This window comes from Aethalodelphis obliquidens, unplaced genomic scaffold (assembly GCF_003676395.1).
Source record: "Aethalodelphis obliquidens isolate GAN/ISIS:26980383/991018 unplaced genomic scaffold, ASM367639v1 scaffold11, whole genome shotgun sequence".
Taxonomy (NCBI): Eukaryota; Metazoa; Chordata; class Mammalia; order Artiodactyla; family Delphinidae; genus Aethalodelphis; species Aethalodelphis obliquidens.
This window is the reverse complement of record NW_020837955.1, coordinates 39,326,690-39,346,546: the sequence shown is the minus strand read 5'-3', so window position 1 is coordinate 39,346,546 and position 19,857 is coordinate 39,326,690. Positions and strand designations below refer to the sequence as shown.

General features: G+C 42.5%; 2 protein-coding genes across 4 annotated transcripts in view; one reads left to right on the top strand and one right to left on the bottom strand.

Moving 5' to 3' along the window:
- Positions 1-12,225, bottom strand: part of FANK1 (fibronectin type III and ankyrin repeat domains 1) — a 114,054-nt gene extending 101,829 nt beyond the window's left edge. The window contains exon 1 of the mRNA XM_027112918.1: positions 12,148-12,225. Within this exon, the coding sequence (XP_026968719.1) occupies positions 12,148-12,160 (13 nt within the window). The 5' untranslated portion in view covers positions 12,161-12,225. The remainder of the gene's footprint in view (positions 1-12,147) is intronic.
- A 199-nt stretch (positions 12,226-12,424) lies between these two features.
- DHX32 (DEAH-box helicase 32 (putative)) overlaps positions 12,425-19,857 on the top strand; it is a 51,082-nt gene continuing 43,649 nt past the window's right edge. For 2 of the 3 annotated variants that reach the window (XM_027112917.1, XM_027112916.1), the window contains exons 1-2: positions 12,425-12,639; positions 19,392-19,478. The gene's annotated coding sequence lies outside the window, so the exon portion shown is untranslated. The remainder of the gene's footprint in view (positions 12,640-19,391; positions 19,479-19,857) is intronic. The other variant, XM_027112915.1, reaches the window with a different exon arrangement.

The window sequence follows — 19,857 nt, the reverse complement described above, 5'->3', positions numbered from 1 at the left end:
CTTCATCAAACTAGCAAGGAGAGTGTCTCCAGTGCATGCTAGCAAGATGAAGTCTAATTTATGTGTATATTATCTCTTTCTCTCTCTCTCTCTCTCCTCCCCATCTATATATCTAAATGTGTATATGTTTATATGTACACATAGATACATGCATACACACGCATACACACACACACACAGAAGTAACAATCCAGCACTTTCACAATGTTCTATTGGTTAGAAGCAAGTCATAGAGCCCACTGACACTCAGAGGGAGGAGGTTATACAGGGTGTAACAGCAGGACATGGAGATCATGGGGACCACCTTAGAAGTCTGGCTACCACACATAATAAATGTTTGTTGTTTGAAGACATTAAGTTTTGAATAATTTGTTATGCAGTGATAGACAACTAATATAAATCTCTATCAAGAATGAACAAGAGGGTTTCCCTGGTGGCACAGTGGTTGAGAGTCTGCCTGCCGATGCAGGGGACGCAGGTTCGTGCCCCAGTCCAGGAGGATTCCACATGCCACGGAGCAGCTGGGCGCGTGAGCCATGGCCGCTGAGCCTGCGCGTCTGGAGCCTGTGCTCCGCAACAGGAGAGGCCACAACAGTGAGAGGCCCACGCACCACAAAAAAAAAAAAAAAAAAAAAAGAATGAAAGAGAGAGATAAAGCACAAATGAATAACATAAGGAATTAAAAGGGTTATCACTATCGGGGCTTCCCTGGTGGCACAGTGGTTGAGAATCTGCCTGTCAATGCAGGGGACATGGGTTCGACCCCTGGTCCCGGAAGATCCCACATGCCGCAGAGCAACTAAGCCCATGCGCCACAACTACTGAGCCTGAGCTCTAGAGCCCGTGAGCCACAACTACTGAGCCTGTGTGCTGCAACTACTGAAGCCCATGTGCCTAGAGCCTGTGCTCTGCAACAAGAGAAGCCACTGCAATGAGAAGCCCACGCACCGCAACTAAGAGTAGCCCCCTGCTCACCGCAACTAGGGAAAGCCACATGCAGCAATGAAGACCCAACGCAGCCAAAAATAAATAAATTTTTTAAAAAAGGGTTATCACTATGGATCCTATAGATACTATTACAAAGATAAGACTTTATTATAAGCAAACTTATGGGAATAAATCAGATAATTTATATTAAAAGAGCTCAGTCTTTGAAAGACACAACTTGCCAAAACTAAGAAATAGAAGTATATGTACCCCTACATCTAGTAAGTAAATAGTGTTCACAATTTAAAACTTTCCCCACAAAGAAAAACCCGTTACAGATGGTTTCACTGGTATATTCTTCAATGTAATGGAGAAATAACACCAACATTACAAAATCTTTTAAGAGAATAAAGACAGAAAGAGAACCAAAATAGGGGGAATACAGCCTCTATTTTTGAGATTAAGCTCATTTTTTTGATTAAGATAACCCTGATACTGAAACTAGACTAAGAAATCACAAAAAGTAAAGTTACAGGCCAATCCCTCATATGAATACAGCTCAAAAATCCTTTTAAAAACTAGAACATTAAATTCAGCACTCTATTCACCACATAGAACACCATAACCATCTAGGGTTTATCCCATTAATGCAAGGTTAGTTTGACATTTGAAAAACAATCAATGTAAATCACACTAATAGAGAAAAAAAGGAAATAATGCATTTGATGAAATCCAACACTTCTTCATGATTAAAAATAAATAAATAATACCTTGGCAAATTAGGACTAGAAGGGAACTTCCCTAATCTGATAAATGGGCTAAAGGGTTTGGTGGTTTTGTACTGGGCCAATTTAGCTACACTGAAGAATTCCCTTCCCTGTTCAGTTCTGGGTCACACATGTGAGCTTTAGCATTCGGGGTGAAACAGCATTTCCCATTTTGCTTTTTACTCTCTAGAGGACGGTACAGGGCACCAGGCTCATGTGGTTGTTCATTGGCTGCTCACCTTGTTGGTGGGAAGCAGCAGCTGAAATTTGGACAGACCTCCTCCTTCAAGTTCTCAGAGCACCATGCCAGGCACATGCAGGGCTCCTCAGGGAAGGTCGCCAGCTCTCTTGCAGGTCATGCATATCACTGATGTTGCAGGTGGTGAGAGACAGACATGGGCTCCAGTTTATCCTTGCAGGTTCCAGTTTGACTTGGCAGGCTCCAATCTGTCCCTGCTTTTCCCACCTTCATATCCAGCTTTCCTTCCCAACCGCTGGTCCCCCCAACTTGGAGCAACACCAGGCCCAGCGTCAGTCACAGACACAACAGTTTGCACTGACTTCTTCACCAGCTCCCACAATTATACAAAGTCTAATCTCTGTTCTAGACCCCTCATCCTATATCACTCACAGTAGTTCTGCTCTTCTGATTAAACCCTAATTGATACAAATATTAATACAAAAGTGGGATCCAGAGAACAGAACCTTTAGGATTCGTCTTCTGAATTGGCACTGGATTATCTAAAATTGTTTCTTCAATCTGATTTGATTTAAAGACATTGATGACCCCCAGTGGTAAAGGGACACTGGTAGTCCATTGTTTACAGTGGCAAAAAAAAGTTACTTAAAATATAAACCAGCTACCTATAATCAAATCCTGCATAAAGCAAGGCTCAGAATAACCAAATAGTTGCTGTGTTAGAACTCTTTAGTAAAAGTAATTGGTATAACAGGGCTAGTTAGTTTCTTTCCAGTACTCTAGAGAGCTCCAGGAAAGAAAATGTTGACCTCACAGCTTTTCCCCCCAGCTTTATTGAGATATAATAGACACATAATACTGTGTAAGTTTAAGATCTACAACCTGATGATTTGATACACTTATAAACTGTGAAAAAATTACCATGGTGGGTCCAGCAACACCTCTCTCACCTCACATAATTACCTTTTGTCTGCATGTGATGAGAACATTTAAGATCTATTCTCTCAGCAGCTTTGGAATATACAATACAGTATTGTCAACTATAGTCACCATACACATCAGATCCCCAGAATTTATTCCACTTCTAACTTGAAGTTTGTATTCTTTGACCGATATCTCCCCATTTCCTCCACCCCGCCAGCCCTTGGTAACCACTCTGCTCTGTTTATATGAGTTCAGCTTGTTTTGCTTCCACATATAAGTGAGATCATACAGTATTTGTCTTTCTCTGACTTATTTTATATTTTACTTAGCATAATGCCCTCAAGTTCCATCCATGTTGTTGCAAATTGCAGGACTTCTTTCTCGTGGCTGAATAATATTCCATCATGCATATATATCACATCTTTAACCATTCATCCACAGACAGACACTTAACTTGTTTCCATATCTTGGCTCTTGTGAATTATGCTGCAATGAACGTGGGAGGGCAGATACCTCTTCAAGATCCTGATTTCATTTCCTTTAGATGTATACCCAGAAGTGGGATTACTGGATCATATGGTAATTCTATCTTTAATGTTTTGAGAAAGCCCCACACTGTTCACTGTTTTCTATAGTGGCTGTACTAATTTACATTCCCACCGACAGTGGACCAGGGTTCCCTTTTCTCCACAACCTTGCAAACACTTATCTCTTCTTTTTTTTTTTAACATCTTTATTGGAGTATAATTGCTTTACAATGGTGTGTTAGTTTCTGCTTTATAACAAAGTGAATCAGTTATACATATACATATGTTCCCATATCTCTTCCCTCTTGCATCTCCCTCCCTCCCACCCTCCCTATCCCACCCCTCTAGGTGGTCACAAACCACCAAGCTGATCTCCCTGTGCTATGCAGCTGCTTCCCACTAGCTATCTATTTTACATTTGGTAGTGTATATATGTCCATGCCACTCTCTCACTTTGTCACAGCTTACCCTTCCCCTTCCCCACATCCTCAAGTCCATTCTCTAGTAGGTCTGTGTCTTTACTCCCATCTTACCCCTAGGTTCTTCATGACCTTTTTTTTTTCTTAGATTCCATATGTATGTGTTAGCATACAGTGTTTGTTTTTCTCTTTCTGACTTACTTCACTCAGTATGACAGACTCTAGGTCCAACCACCTCACTACAAATAACTCAATTTCATTTCTTTTTATGGCTGAGTAATATTCCATTGTATATATGTGCCACATCTTCTATATCCATTCATCTGATGATGGACACTTAGGTTGCTTCCATGTCCTGGCTATTGTACATAGAGCTGCAATGAACATTTTGGTACATGACTTTGTTTTTTTGCGGTACGCGGGCCTCTCACTGTTGTGGCCTCTCCCATTGCGGAGCACAGGCTCCGGACGCGCAGACTCAGCGGCCATGGCTTACGGGCCCAGCCGCTCCGCGGCACGTGGGATCTTCCCGGACCGAGGCACGAACCCGTAACCCCTGCATCGGCAGGCGGACTCTCAACCACTGCACCACTAGGGAAGTCCTAGATTTTTTGATGATGGCCACTCTGACTGGTGTGAGATGATATCTCATTGTAGTTTTGATTTGCATTTCTCTAATGATTAATGATGTTGAGCCTTCTTTCATGTGTTTGTTGGCAGTCTGTATGTCTTCTTTGGAGAAATGTCTATTTAGGCCTTCTGCCCGTTTTTGGATTGGGTTGTTTGTTTTTCTGTTATTGAGCTGCAGGAGCTGCTTGTAAGTCTTGGAGATTAATCCTTTGTCAGTTGCTTCATTTGCAAATATTTTCTCCCATTCTGAGGGTTGTCTTTTTGAAAACACCGTTCTGACAGGTGTGAGGTGGTATCTCATTGTGGTTTTGATTCGCGTTTCCCTGATGATCGGTGACGTGGAGCACACTTTCACGTGCTTGACATCATTTCATGTGTTGGTCATTTGTATATCTTCCTTGGAAAAATGTCTATTCAGGCCCCCTGCCCATTTTTTAAATGGATTGTTTGCTTTTCTGTTATTAAGTTGTATGAGTTCCTCATATATTTTGGATATCAGCCCCTCACCGACGGATGGTTTGCAAATATTTTCTTTGCCTTAGGTTGCCCTTCCATTTTGTTGCTTGTTTCTTTTTCTGTACAGAGCTTATTAGTTTAGTGTGGCCAGACTAATCACTTGCTGATTTTTGCTTCTGTTGCCTGTGCTTTCAGTGTCATATCCAAGAAACCATTGCCAAGATCTATGGCAAGGAGCTCTTTCCCTATGTTTTCTTCTACTTTTATAGTTTCAGGTCTTACACTTAAGCCCTTAATCCATTTCAAGTTAATTTCTAATGGGAGGGTTGAACATATAAATATATATCAATTACAACGTGTTAGAATAACAAAAGTAGTGACAAAATGCAGACACAGTGCCTAGGAGGGAGAAATTAACTCTGATTTGGGTTGGAGGAGGGTAAACAGGCAACATTTTTAAGAGATGGTAACCGTTATAGAGATGTTTGAAAGGATGTATACATGCATGGGCAGTTGAGTAGATTCCAGGCAGAAACAAGCAGGCAAGAGAGTATGAGAATGAGACGACCCTCCCAAGAAGGTGAGGCCAGGGAAGGGTCCCTGACAACCTACAAGGGGGCGGGTCACAGCTAAAGGAATCTGAAAGCAAGGAATGCCTCCTCGTTTCTTTCTGCCGCTCAGGAGAGAAATGTCCCCAGAGCTCTGCAGGGTCCCAAGGATAAGCATCTCCAGTTTCGCCCCTGGCGTGCCCCAGCGCTGTGAGCAGGGAAATGCACAGAACACTGGTGTGAGTTGTTTGCGTGTTAATGACTTTGCACCACCTTCTGTACTTAATGAGTCATTCAGGCCGTTCTTGGGTGACGCTTAGGCACAAAGCCCCTGCAGTAAACTGGTTGGGTTAGTTCAGTTCCTGGGTGTGTCTGGGCAGGTTCCCCAGACCAAGCAGGCTACAGTAGTGCTTCCTTTTCCTGTCAAGAGGAGGTGAAATCCAAGTTGTCAGGTATAGACTTGGTCTGGGGATAATGCTGAGCTTCTGGTGAGACACAGCTGCCCCCATAAAGTCGGTTTGCCCCACCCTGCGGGCTGAGCATCCCAAGGTCAGGACTGCACTGAACTTGGGATTTTGATGGGGATTTTAAACTACAGCTATTTAAAAGGTGTTGCTTTGAAGTTTTTTTAAGTTTTAAACTTTATTTATATAAGCCTTTATTTCTTAATAATAACCTTTGAATTATAACCTAATTGATAGAATTAATATTCTTTAGAGACTAAGACTACTTGACAAAAATTGTTACACAGACTTTTTAAAAATTAGTTTACCATTTTATTAATAGATTTTTATTTTATTTATTTATTTTTGGCTGCATTGGGTCTTTGTTGCTGCACACGGGCTTTCTCTAGTTGCGGTGAGCAGGGGGCTACTCTTCGTTGCGGTGCGCGGGCTTCTCATAGTGGTGGCTTCTCTTGTGGAGCACGGGCTCTAGGCGCACAGGCTTCAGTAGTTGTAGCACACGGGCTCAGTAGTTGTGGCTCGCAGGCTCTAGAGCGCAGGCTCAGTAGTTGTGGTTCACAGGCTTAGTTGCTCTGCAGCATGTGGGATCCTCCCGGAGCAGGGCTCGAACCCGTGTCTCCTGCATTGGCAGGCGGATTCTTAAGCACTGCACCACCAGGGAAGCCCCTACACAGACTTTTAAAAACACTCCTGGGCTTAAGTAATTTATTACTCTTAAATTCCTACCAGTCTCTCAGGTAATTAATGAACAAGTACTCCACGGCAGTGCAAAGATTTTGTTGAGTCTATGATCTGGCAGTCCTTTAGTACCCCAAATAAGATTAGCTTCCTATTTCCTTAATTTTGCTGGATAGAATGAGATACTTAAAACACCTCTTTTAAACTAGTGAAGAAAAAGCAATGCCATACTTGTAATTCACCTAACATTTATAAGCACCTGATTTAAATGAACTTTACCCAAAGTGTACTCCACAAGAGGTACTTCAATTTCACTGGAGCACAGCCCTTTCTGTTATAGAGTAAAATGGTTTTCTTTTTAAGCACACTGCAATGCTCTTAAGGAAATAAAATTAAATAAGGCACCCAGGTGTTAACAACAGTGCCATCCATTCAATAAATGCTTGTTTGGGGCTTATTCCATGTTAAGCACTGGAGACAGAATGGCAGACAGGGCCCTCTTCCACCACCCTACACACCGGTGGAGAAAACAGATTTGGAAAATTAACAAAAGAATTACAGATTGTGATCATAGTAGAGATAGGAATAACATAGAGAGGGGCCCAGCCCTCTTTAGGGAGTCAGAGCTTACTCAACAAGAGTGACATTTAAGCTGAAACCAGAGGACATTGAATCAAACCTGCCAGAGCAGGATGGAGGAGCATCCCTGGCAGAGGGAGAACCTTGTGCAAAGACCTGCAGTCCTGAAAGGAGCTTGAGATGTTTAAGGGACTAAAAGACCTATATGCCGGAGGCATAATGTGTCCAAGATCATGTACACAGTGGTTTGAAGAAGCAGCTAAACAAGAACTCTGGAGGGCTTTTTGATATGACCTGTGTATTCTGAGAAGCTTACTCTGGCTCTCAGGTGAGCACAGCTGGGGTAAAGGGCATGCAGAAATCAGCAGAGCCTCCTGTCATGGTTTAGTCAAGATGGTGGCTTGGAGGACCAGTGATTACAGCAGGGAGGGAGAGAAAGACGTACATTTGGGGTGTATTCTGAAGGTGAAATAAACACTGCCTAACACCATACACAAAAATAAACTCAAACTGGAGAAAAGACCTAAATGTAAGGCCAGAAACTATAAAACTCTTAGAGGAAAACATAGGAAGAACACTCTATGACATAAATCACAGCAAGATCCTTTTTGACCCACCTCCTAGAGTAATGGAAATAAAAACAAAAATAAACAAATGGGACCTAATGAAACTTAAAAGCTTTTGCACAGCATAGGAAACCATAAACAAGATGAAAAGACAACCCTCAGAATGGGAGAAAATATTTGCAAACGAAGCAACTGACAAAGGATTAATCTCCAAAATATACAAGCAGCTCATGCAGCTCAATATCAAAAAAACAAACAACCCAATCCAAAAATGGGCAAAAGACCTAAACAGGCATTTCTCCAAAGAAGACATACAGATGGCCTAGAGGCACATGAAAAGATGCTCAACATCACTAATTATTAGAGAAATGCAAATCAAAACCACAATGAGGTATCACCTCACACCAGTCAGAATGGCCATCGTCAAAAAATCTACAAACAATAAATGCTGGAGAGGGTGTGGAGAAAAGGGAACCCTTTTGCACGGTTGGTGGGAATGTAAATTGATACAGCCACTATGGAGAACAGTATGGAAAAAACTGAAAAACTAAAAATAGAACTACCATATGACCCAGCAATCTCACTACTGGGCATATACCCTGAGAAAACCATAATTCAAAAACTCATGTAACACAGTGTTCATTGCAGCACTATTTACGATAGCCAGGACATGGACGCAACCTAAGTGTCCATCGACAGAGGAATGGATAAAGAGGATGTGGCACATATATACAATGAAATATTACTCAGCCATAAAAAGAAACGAAATTGAGTTATTTGTAGTGAGGTGGATGGACCTAGAGTCTGTCATACAGAGTGAAGTAAGTCAGAAAGAGAAAACCAAATACTGTATGCTAACGCACATATATGGAATCTAAAAAAACAATACTGATGAACCTAGTGGCAGGGCAGGAATAAAGATGCAGACATAGAGAATGGACTTGAGGACACAAGGGGGGAAGGGGAAGCTGGAATGAAGTGAGAGAGTAGCATTGACATATATACACTACCAAATGTAAAAAGGATGGCTAGTGGGAAGCTGCTGCATAGCACAGGGAGATGAGCTCGGTGCTTTGTGACCACCTAGAGGGGTGGGATAGGGAGGGTGGGAGGGAGGGAGATGCAAGAGGGAGGAGATACGGGGATATATGTATATGTGTAGCTGATTCATTTTTTTGTACAGCAGAAACTAACACAACATTGTAAAGCAATTATACTCCAATAAAGATATATAAAAAATAAAATAAAATAAACATGCATTCTGGTGGGTGGGGTGAGTAGGAGGGGTGGCGAGTAAAAGAGAGTAGTTAAGGATGACTGTGATTTCCAGCTGGAGTAACTGGGAAGGTGGTGAAATCCTACTCAAATATGGGGAAGACCAGTGGGAAAACCGGTTTGGAGAAGTCTTCACTCCTTTAAGGATATGCCTCCGTCTGTTAGTCATTGGAATAACTTAGAATCCCATTGAGCATTTCTTTTAAAAGGCATGTGTGTATCTAGAAACTGCTGCCTGGCCTAAACTAGGCCCAGATTATTTTATAGGGAGAGTTTAGGGGACAGGTGGCAATATGGCTGTAAGTGGGAGCTGGGGAGTTGTCTTGATGCTGCAATTGATATATACACACATTTTAAAATTCAGATTATGTGTTTGTTTAGGGTGATTTGGTGGACTAGGGAAGATCATGGGGGGGAGGGTTAAAGACCCCCAAAGCTACCCCTTGGCATTGTCACTCACTAAAAACTTAGGGAAGAGATAGTACTGTTGAACTTAAATATTTTCTTTAAAAAAAAAAAAAGAAATTTGATGTACATTTTCCATGTTATTTCATACATGGGTTAGCTTTCCAATAGTGTTGTTAGTTTAGGAAGAAAATAATTAAATATGTAAATGTGTAAGCCAAGAGCCAAAACCATGCTGAACGGCCCAAGGTTGTGAGTTTATTTAATTTGCCCTTTCCCTGAGGAGTCATTTCTGGGATCATTGACTTATTATCATTCTGTAAAACAGTGGTAGCCCTTGTCACCCTCTGCCTAGTGCCAGAGTATGATCCAGCTGTGGGATCTGAAGAGTTTATGTTTATTGGATTTTAATGACTGAGTTAATAAAGGTCATTGCTAAAAGTAATAGAAAACTGAGTGTGTGGAAACAGAATGGATAAGACTGACTTGGGGGTTATTCCTAGTAGTTCCTTGGTGTTGTCCTTAGATATATGTTTAATCCTTAAAAACAATTAAGAAGGAGCCTTCCTTTTAATCAAGTCACTGATGCTATACTCAACTACCCTTGTAAATGCTATTTGAAACCCCTCAATGACAAAAGGTAGCACGTACACACCAGGCTTAAGGTATGTCGGATCACATTGGCACAGCAACATATGGTGACCCTATAACTGTAATATTTGTTAATATCACAGCCATGGCATTCTCCAACACCTTTGAGAGAATAAAATAGCAACTTGAGTCTCAGGTGAAATCTGGTTGGGTATGAATCTTCAAGTTAAATGGGATCTTAAAGATCATTTAATCTTGTCCTTTTAAATATTTACTAACACCCAAAATGGTGTTTATTAGGCTGTGAAAGAATTCCCTATCGTAAATGGTTATTGTTTGAATTATCTAAAATTAAATTGATAACAGCATTTGAGAGTATGTGAGAAAGAATAAATTTATAGTTGTGTCCCAGGCATAGATTCCTTAACAAATATTTTCCACCTTAAAATCCAATGAGATGAGATATAAATGTGTAATTCATAGCAGTAATAAATTTCTCACAGTTTTACAGAGCTTCTGGGATCTGGTTCCTACTCACTTTTCCAGGCTTGTCTCTTTTCTTTCTCCTCCCCTCCACCCCTCTGGCTTCTCTCACTTACAGCTTTACTGATCTTTGAACTCTGAGCCTCAAACCCACACTACTCTCTCAGGTCTCAGGGCCTATACCCAAGGGATTCCCTCTCTCTGGAATCCCTTTCCCTCATTCTTTGCTGGGTCATTCTGCAAGCCTACTATTGCTTCCTGCTGGAAGCCTTCTGCCCATCTCTTTTTCCCCAATCTCAGACCCCAGGGAGGTTTCAAAAATTCTTGGGCAAGTGTCTGCTCAGTTTTCCAGGGATAACCAAAGCCCACATAGTCCTATTCATTGTTCCATCCTCCACCCCTAGGACAGTGTTTGGAGCATAATGAATACCATGAACGAGAGAGCGGATAAACAGTCTGAGCACTGACGGATTGGAAAGTTATAGTTTACACATTTAAACAGTAACATAAATCTGAAGAAATAAAGTTGCTGTTTTAAAAGATATATTTCACTTCGATTTATTTCTTCTCTAAAGAGAAAACATACACACCTTGGCATCAGTTTGAAATGAAACAAAAATTTCAGTATTATTGTAAATTTCTTTCAATAGGTTAGATAAAATGTGGAATCCAGAGAGTTACAAGTGCAAGTGACAGAATACTGTACAAAATCAACTTAAACAACTCTAACTCTCAACTTGTAAGTTTTCTCCTCAGCAAGTGAGTTAAAAGAAAGGCAAAAGTTTTTAAAAACCTTCTTGGAAACTTTAATAATGTCAGCATATCCCCCAGGGAATGGATTTGGTCTGAGTACTTCCATTTCTGAAATGGTGCAAGAAAAGACGACTTGGTTTGGAGAGTCAAACTGCATCCTTCTATAAAAGTTCAAGGGCTTTCTAGTGTCCATCCATATAAAACACTGTTCTTATTTTAAGAACAAAAGGAGCACTAAAACATTAGCTTGGGAAAGAAGGACGGAGCACTGTCCTTCTAGAGAGGTTTGAGTAGTAGTAGTCGTCGTAGTAATAATAATAACAACAACAATCAACACAGTAAATTAAAGCTTGTGTTAGATCTGATAACTCCAGACTGCCCACCTTTTGTCAAACAATGTGGGAAACAGAAAAAGAAATCGTAACTTTGTGTGTGTGTCCAAGCCTACCTCGTAGAACCTCCAGTAACGAATTTAACAGTTTTGGACAAAGCTCCAAACTTTTTTTCTCATTCAAATCTCCGACTACTGGGAAGAGGACGGGATCTCTTCTAATAAATACAAGACCTAGCCTTGTTGCATGTTTAATTGCTGACATTTTAGAAGCAGAATGGCTATTTACAGTTAATGAATCAAACTACCAAACAAAATAACAACAACAATGACAGTAATAGTAATAAGAAATGGATTTGCTTGGGGGTCATTTCAGGAAGGAACACACTGGCGGCGCTGCATCCTCCTGCCCACACTACCGAGTTCACCCGGCCCTCCGGCTCCCGGCGGACACACTCGGCAGGATTTAGCCCCCTTCTTGTCTCTCCAAGAGAAGAAAGCTCGAGAAGGAGACCGTATTTCTGTGTCAAAAGCATTAAAAGCCTGCGGAGCCGCGCGCAGGGCGCCCACACCCGTTCCGGGCAGGCCCGGCCGCCCGCCCCGGCCCTGGCCCCGGCCCCCTTACTCTGGGGCTCCATGGTCAGATGCTCCTGGGGCCCCACGGGCCGAGCCCCCCGCGCCGCCGCCGCCGCCGCAGCCCCTCCGAAAGCCTCTCCTCCAGGGCCGGCGTCTCTCCGGTTGCCCTGACAACCCGGAGGGCGGGGGAGGAGGGGCAAGAAGGACGGCGAGAGGGAGGGACCAAAAGCCGCGAGGCAACGCAGGCGGCCGCGAGGACCGCGCGTCGCAGGGGCACCGAGCGAGGGTGGCGGCGGGGTCGCCGGCTGAAGACTCTCTGCCCGTGAGGCCTGATCTTGCGATCGCGCCCTCCCTGGCGGCCTTCGCGGCCCCGGCGGGGCCGGTGCCCGGGCCTTCGGCTGGGGGCCTTCTGGCCCTCCGTCGGCGACCCAAGGCGTCAGTCGGTCCGTCGGTCCGTGCATCCGGCGAGTTCGGCCTGCCCCGCGGGGTAGGGCGGCCGGGCCTGAGCCTCCCTCCCCGGACTCGGGAGCCGCCGCTGCAGGTAAAGGTCGGGCCCGGCGGCGCGAGGGGCGGGTGGGCGGCCCGGGCGCACCTGTTGCGGCCGCTTGGGGCCCCCTGCCCGCCCGTTGGCCCGGGACGACCCTGCCCCGACTCGTAAAATGCTCCGGAGGAGGCGGCCTCCCCCAACCTCCCGTAGCAGCGTCTCGGCGCGGGGAGAGAACCTGTGCACACCAGCCCTCCAAGCAGGGGGCCCCGACCGCGGGGGTGGGGTTTGGGGGCTTGGACCCCGGCCCCGCCTTGGGAGCGGAAAGTTGGGTCACTCGTGTCACATTTGCGGGAAGCATGGAGCAGATGAGAGCCTCTTCTGTCGTCAGCAGTGGGCCGAGTGTGTCCCTTGTATCCTGAAACCCGGGAGAATTCCTTCGCTCCGCATTGCACTGTCATCCCAAGTGTCACATTTCAGGCTGTGGGCCCGAGTCGGATCTTTCCGGTTGAGTTAGTTTGTGTGTGTGTGTGTGTGTTTGTTTCAGCCCTCCCGGTTTTCGATTGAGTTGTGGCATCAGCCCTCACGTTCTGTGCCAAAACTTTATAGGTATGTGAAACAAGTGTAACGTGATCCCACACCGTAATCTTTCCTAATATTTGTTTTTAAAACACTGATGCAGGCAAGGAAGCTTTGAGGGTCACCAGGGATTTTATCTGGTAGGTTGTAAAAATTCAAACCACGGGGAGAGTGCTGTAAGTTAAGAAAAACAACTGTAAGGAAGAGGGAAAAATGGAGAAGAGAGAAGGAAAAGGACGAGAATGAAAGTGCAGGTGGGAGGAAAATGGCATGACTGATTTAGTGCTCATGCTGGAGATTATGACCCCTCCATCAATTCCTCCTGCTGCTCTAGACAGTACTTGAGGGAAATGAAAAGTGGCCTTTTGCGGTCATGTAAGTGATTACTCATTCTTTGCCACTAGAGAGATTTCCGCTATGTAGACAAGGAACATCAAGGAGAATTACTTTTCTCTTAGAATCATTCAGAGGTTAATTGAACCTGAGAAGCATATATCCTGTGTTGAAAAGGGACATTTATTATATTCCACCAAATTAGGCTTTCCCCTCCCAGACTATATGGAGACATTTTCAGATTAATTGTCAAAGCAAGAAGGTTTATGTGTGGATATCGACAAGCAGTGTGATATATACAGAATCCGTAATTCATAAGCTAAAATATTAAAGTAATAAATTGAGGTTGGAAAGTAAGCACTTCATGGTACCTTAAATACCTGTTCATGTTACATAGAGACACAGGGGATGGATTTTTAGACAGAAAGCATCTAAGATCAACAGTACTTTGGTCGTATAGTCTTTTCAAACTCTATTTTTCACATCATTTGCAAAATCATGAATTGGTCTTTCCATCCAAGAAACAAACATAATGGTGCTCATTAATAACATCTTAGTCAATGTGATAAGATAGTGATGAAAACTTGGCTTTTATTAGCAGGAAAAAAAAAGGTAGGGTTAAAATTTCCCATATAGTAAAGGATTAGGCATTTGTATTTAAAAAGAAGAAGCAACATTGTAGATCTTCGTGCCAGAGTAACAAGGACTCAGGAGTTTAGTAGTTGCATGCAGATTTTAAGGTTGGAAAAATGGAGATATGCATTGGTGAATACTTTGTATTATAGATGAATGATTTTATCAGTAGTTATGAACTTGACATTGAGGAAATCCTGCACTGAAATATTTTAGGTAACAGGTGACTTTGGCAACTGAAAAGCAACATTGGATTTTAGGGGATAGTGTACCTATGGAAGAAATGACTGGTTGTGGGTGGGGGGAAGTGGGAGGAGGGGAAGGTACAAAGATGTCTAAGGCAGGGACAACATTCAGTTTCTCTTCCTCCAGCCCTAGTACAATGTACTTGTTAAATGTCTGTTGAATGAGTGAGAAGAGCTTTAGAGAAATCGCTCTAGGTAAAGGATACATTATTGGAGGAAATATCCTGAGGTCAGAAGGTTGCTAATGTCCTAGGAGTTGAGATGAATGGTAAAGGTATTGGTTGTCCCTTTGGGGATTTTCTACTACTTTGTTTTCTGTTTCTTTTCGCTGTCATTTTCAGGGTGTTACTGGTGGTCAAGTTAAAAACAATGAAGTCCTGATTTTTAAAAAAGTTCCCAAGCTCATCACTGGATAGAATAGTTACGTTATTATTTACTTGGCTGACTGATGCTTAACTACACGTAGCAAGCCAAAGCACTGTCACAAGGAATAGCAAGGTAGCCAGTAAGAGTAGCCTTTCTTTTTCTTATTTAAATCTCTTGTCCACATCAGAATTCAAAGTAAAAATAACTCCAGTAGGAAGTTAACATTATTTAATCCTAGTAGGATGATTTGAAAAAGAAAAAAGAAGGAAAGAAAACAAAGCAAATGAACGTGTTATTTCCGTTTAGCAAACTTACTATCATAAGTCAGAGGAAGTTTCTCATTTTTGTTTTTGGATTTTTGTTTGTTATTTTGCCAGAGTGAGGGTACTTTTTCCTCTTTCTCTGTTACTTTGTGAAACTCATAAGGAGTTCAGTCAAAGGCAGAAAACAATTATATTTCCATTTTTGCTGTTTCCTTTCAGTCCTCCAGACCTGTCATGGTCTGCACTCAAATTGTTGGACTCAAGAAATGCCCATCTCTTAGCCCTTTTAATCATTCGTAGTATAATCGGGCTACAGAGCCATGCCACCCACACCCCCAGTTCCCATCTGGGAAGCCTTCCAGGTTAGGGGACTGCCCACTGAATGTATTTCTCTTTCCTACTGGGGGCGCTACACACTTTGGCACTTATCCCTATACTCTACTATACTTACTTTTTTTTCTTAGAATATTTTTTTTTTATTGAATTATAGTTAATTTACAATATTGTGTTAGTTTCATGTTAGTTTCAGGTATACAGCACAGTGACTCAGCCATATATATATATATATATATTTTTTTTCAGATTCTTTCCCTTACCGGTATTACAAAATATTGAGTATAATTCCTTGTGCTATACAATAGGTCGTCGTTGGCTATCTATTATATATATACACACACACACACACACACACACACACACACACACTCACACTCTACTTTCGTCTAGAGTTTTCTGTCATTTTTTGTGTATGGGTCTTGGCCTCTGATTAGATTAAGCATTTTAGAGCTAAGTCCATGACCTAGGCTTCTGTATTCCTTTAGCTCATCGTGGGTTTTCAGTGTGTACCTGATAATTTAAGTTGAATAATAATAGAAAGAGGACAAGCCTTTAGTCAGGGATGATTGCATTAATTTCTAGTTCTGCCACCTTGCTAAAGTCAGGAGCTATTATTTCCTCATTGATAACTGGGGATAATAAAACCTGAAATGGTTGTATAGTCAAGTTGTGAGAATAGAAATGAAGTAAATGTGATTACAGATATGAATGAAAGTACCGTGTATATTGCAAAGCATTTATTAAACATAGAGGGTTGTTATTGGTTCCAGCATACAGCAAACATTTATTGAGCATCCGTAGTGTGTTAGGTGCTTCCTTGGTTCCGGAGTCGCTGTTCATACAGGGACTAGGAAGTGACCAGATGGATCGTATGTGGGGGCAGGAGGGCTTCCCAGGCAGAGGAGGAGCTTTGAGCAAAGGCAGGGAGGCAGGGAGGCCAACTCTAGGCAAAAGTTCATTGTGGCTGGAGCAGAGAGAACTTATTAGAAGGGAGTGGAAGGAAGTGAGGCTGGAGAGGCAAATGCAGGCTAAATCAGAAAGAACCTGGGAGTGACATTTTATCTTGAAGGCAATAAAAAGTACTTGAGTCAGTGACATGATCAGTTATGCATTTGAAGGAGATCCCCGGCAGCCTGTGAATGACATTGATGGAGAGCCAAAATTACATGCAGAAAAAATTGGAGATTTTGCAGTAATCCGTGAAAAAATGTTAACATACTAAGGCGGTGTTGGTGGGAGGAGGAGGGACAGCTGAGAGAGGCGGAGTTGGTATTGGGGAGGCGTGAAGGTGAGGGAGAAGCCAGGGCTGTCTCCCCGCTGAGGGGGGGGACCGTTCTGTCAGTTGTTGAATCTGGAACAGGAAAGAAGGAAAGACATCTTTTTCTTTTTCAGGAGTGTAAGAAATGGGGCAGATGATGAGCTCAGTTCTGAATGTTAACTCTGAAATTGCCTGTCATCTGAGTTGGGGTGTCCCATAAGCAGTAGTTGGACATGTGTGTCTGGAACTGTAGAAAGACGTCTGGGATGAAGATAGAAATTTGGATGAAGCATTCAGTAATTGAAGTTAAAAATGTGATGAGATTCCCCAGTGAGATGGTGTGGAACGAGAAGAGGGCCAAGGATAGAACTCTGGGGTACACGGATATATCTTATAGGAGGAGCAGGGTGTGGTGGAAGAACGCAAGGAGACTAAAGAGGCGGGACCAGAAAAGTGAGCTGAAGATCTGGAAAGATTAATAAAACAGAATCCCTGCTGTCAGAGGGCTCATGTACCAGCATTCCCTGAAATGATTACAGTGGGCTGGCCAGAAAGTGCATTCGAATTTTTCCATAGCACCTATGGGAAACCCCGAACGAACTTTCTGGCCAGCCCAGTGCTTCCCTCCACCTGCCACAGAGCACAATAACACAGTTTATCAGTTTATTATTGCTTTGTTAAAGGTGATGCAAAACGGCTACCCATTGCTTTGTTCGCAAAGAACAAAACGTCCTGGTATTTGTGGTTTTTTCATGATCTCCATTTAGAGCAGAATGTAACTGCAGGAGGTATGATAATGCCTCAAGCAAATACTGTCTCTAAAAAAAGTGGGTCAAAGTTGGCTTCGTGTGCGGTGGAGGTCCAGTAAATACGCTGACTTCCCCGGGGAGGCCGGCAGTAACCTAGTCTTGAGATTTCAGCTGTGATTGGCTCCCACCCATTTGCTCAGATACCTAACCTGACTGCATACATGAGCCAAATTAATATTTTAGCATACTTCATTAACTCTGCTTTTACTCAAATGTTACTTTTTAGAATGTTATTCAGTTAAAAAAATCACCAAAGTAATATTGAAAAGCACTGAGTGACCCAGCCATTTGAAAGCACTGGGTGGCCCACAGCCATTTGAAAGCACTGGGTGGCCCAGCCATTTGAAAGCACTGGGTGGCCCAGCCATTTGAAAGCACTGAGTGGCCCAGCCATTTGAAAGCACTGGGTGGCCCAGCCATTTGAAAGCACTGGGTGGCCCAGCCATTTGAAAGCACTGGGTGGCCCAGCCATTTGAAAGCACTGGGTGACCCAGCCATTTGAAAGCACTGGGTGGCCCAGCCATTTGAAAGTCTAACCAAACCCCTGATTTGCAAACTTCCATGTGGAGAGTGATGTGTGATTATGACACATAAGCATTGCTTGAGCTTGGGAAGTCTTTCTGTAGATGCAAAGTACCAGCAGAATGTAGGATTCTTTAACAAATTAACTGTGCAGGATTGGTTATTCAAGCTGTGTTTGGTATGAGCCAATATTGAGTTAAAAGTGAATCATTTTTCATTTGAGTATTTTTAAGTAGCTGATCAATTTGATTTGCTTACTTAAAGTCAAGACAGAGTCAACTTTAGGAGTCTAGAAATAAGGTTTTTAAAATAAGTTTTGAATTTTTCCCTTACCTTGTTCAAGAAAGGTTTTAAGTAGATACTAGAAACCAGCAGGATGTGCTTTTTGGGAGCTCTGAGCCAATTAAAACAAAGGAAAGCAAAGGGGTCATCTTCTAAAAATCCCAGTAACGTTAAGTCCACTGTTTCAATTAAAATGTAACACGCCTAGGAAATAAAGTTTACATATTAGGTATTTGACTGTAACTTCATGTGGGTGATTACAACTATGTTTTTCTTCCCATAAAAGAACTGCACATTATTTGTCTTACGGTACTTTTTCCAGACCACCCTGCCTGACATCTCCCATAATATCAAATATTTCTTCACCCCACAGTGTTGCAGTGGGAGCCCACATTCTTTAACGCAGTCAGGAAGCAGTGTGGTACGATGTCGTTATGCACACACTGTACACGTACCTGGGGTGAAGCTGAGATCAGACTGCAGGACTTCAGCACCTGCTCCACCACAGATGTGCATCTCAAAGCTGAATAAATTAACTAAGCTTCTGAAGGCTTAAATTCCCTCATTTGAAAAAATGGAAATAATAAAGTCAACCCTCATGGGGTCCTTAAGAGTTTAAATGAAGTAATCCATATAAAGTGCTTAAGCACTTATAGCATCTGGCACCCAGTAAGCACTCTATAAAGGCTAATTGGTAGAATTATCATCATTATTATCGTTATCATTAGTACTGGTCCAACTTTAGGGGTTGTACAGAACCTTTCTTTTCAAAGTGTGGTCTGCAGACCAGTGCCAGTCCACAGACTGTTACTGGTTTGCAATGAGACTAGGAGCTGGTACCAGCATGTAAATAGACTATGGCACTAATCATACTGTTTATTTCAGTTTAACAGCAAGACTTCTTCAGTGAAGGAGGCAGTGAGTTAATTTACATTCTGGTTTAAGCTCCTTATCTTGCCGCAAACAAGCACTTTGAATAGAGTTGGCATGGAATATGGGACTAATGATCCCATTCTCCAAAAAAAATAATAGCCCTTTATCCTGAAGAGTTATTATTCACTGGTAATGCCTCATTAACCTTCTTTCTTCTAAACATTATAATCATGGTTCACAAGTATATCGTTTATTATTTCAGATAATATTTATTGATCACATAATCTGTGCAAAGCCCTTTATATTGTAGACTTCACAAGGATGGCTCCGAAACGGATCTTGACCTTAGGAAGTCTATCATAAACCTAGAGCTAGAGGACACAAAGTGAAAACCTGAGTAAATGTGTTGAGTACGTGTGGTGAGTGTTTGTGTTAGTGTTACAGCTTCATTCCAAAGGTTCCACATAGGCAGATGTCTCCTTTTGCTGAGCTGCTCCTGTAAAAGGAGAGAATTAATACCTTTATTTTTTCAGCATTTGTACTCATAGTGGAGATCAGGGTTTACTTTATTAAGGTTGTGTTTTTCCTGGGAGAGTCAGAAATCTGCAACACTAGGGAAAATCTTAGTTTTTAAATATAACTGACAAAAGTATAACTTTTTGGGGCTTCCCTGGTGGCGCAGTGGTTGAGAGTCCGCCTGCCGATGCAGGGGACGCGGGTTCGTACATTATTTGGGTTCAGACTCTGGAAATTGCCAAAGAAGATATAGCTCAATA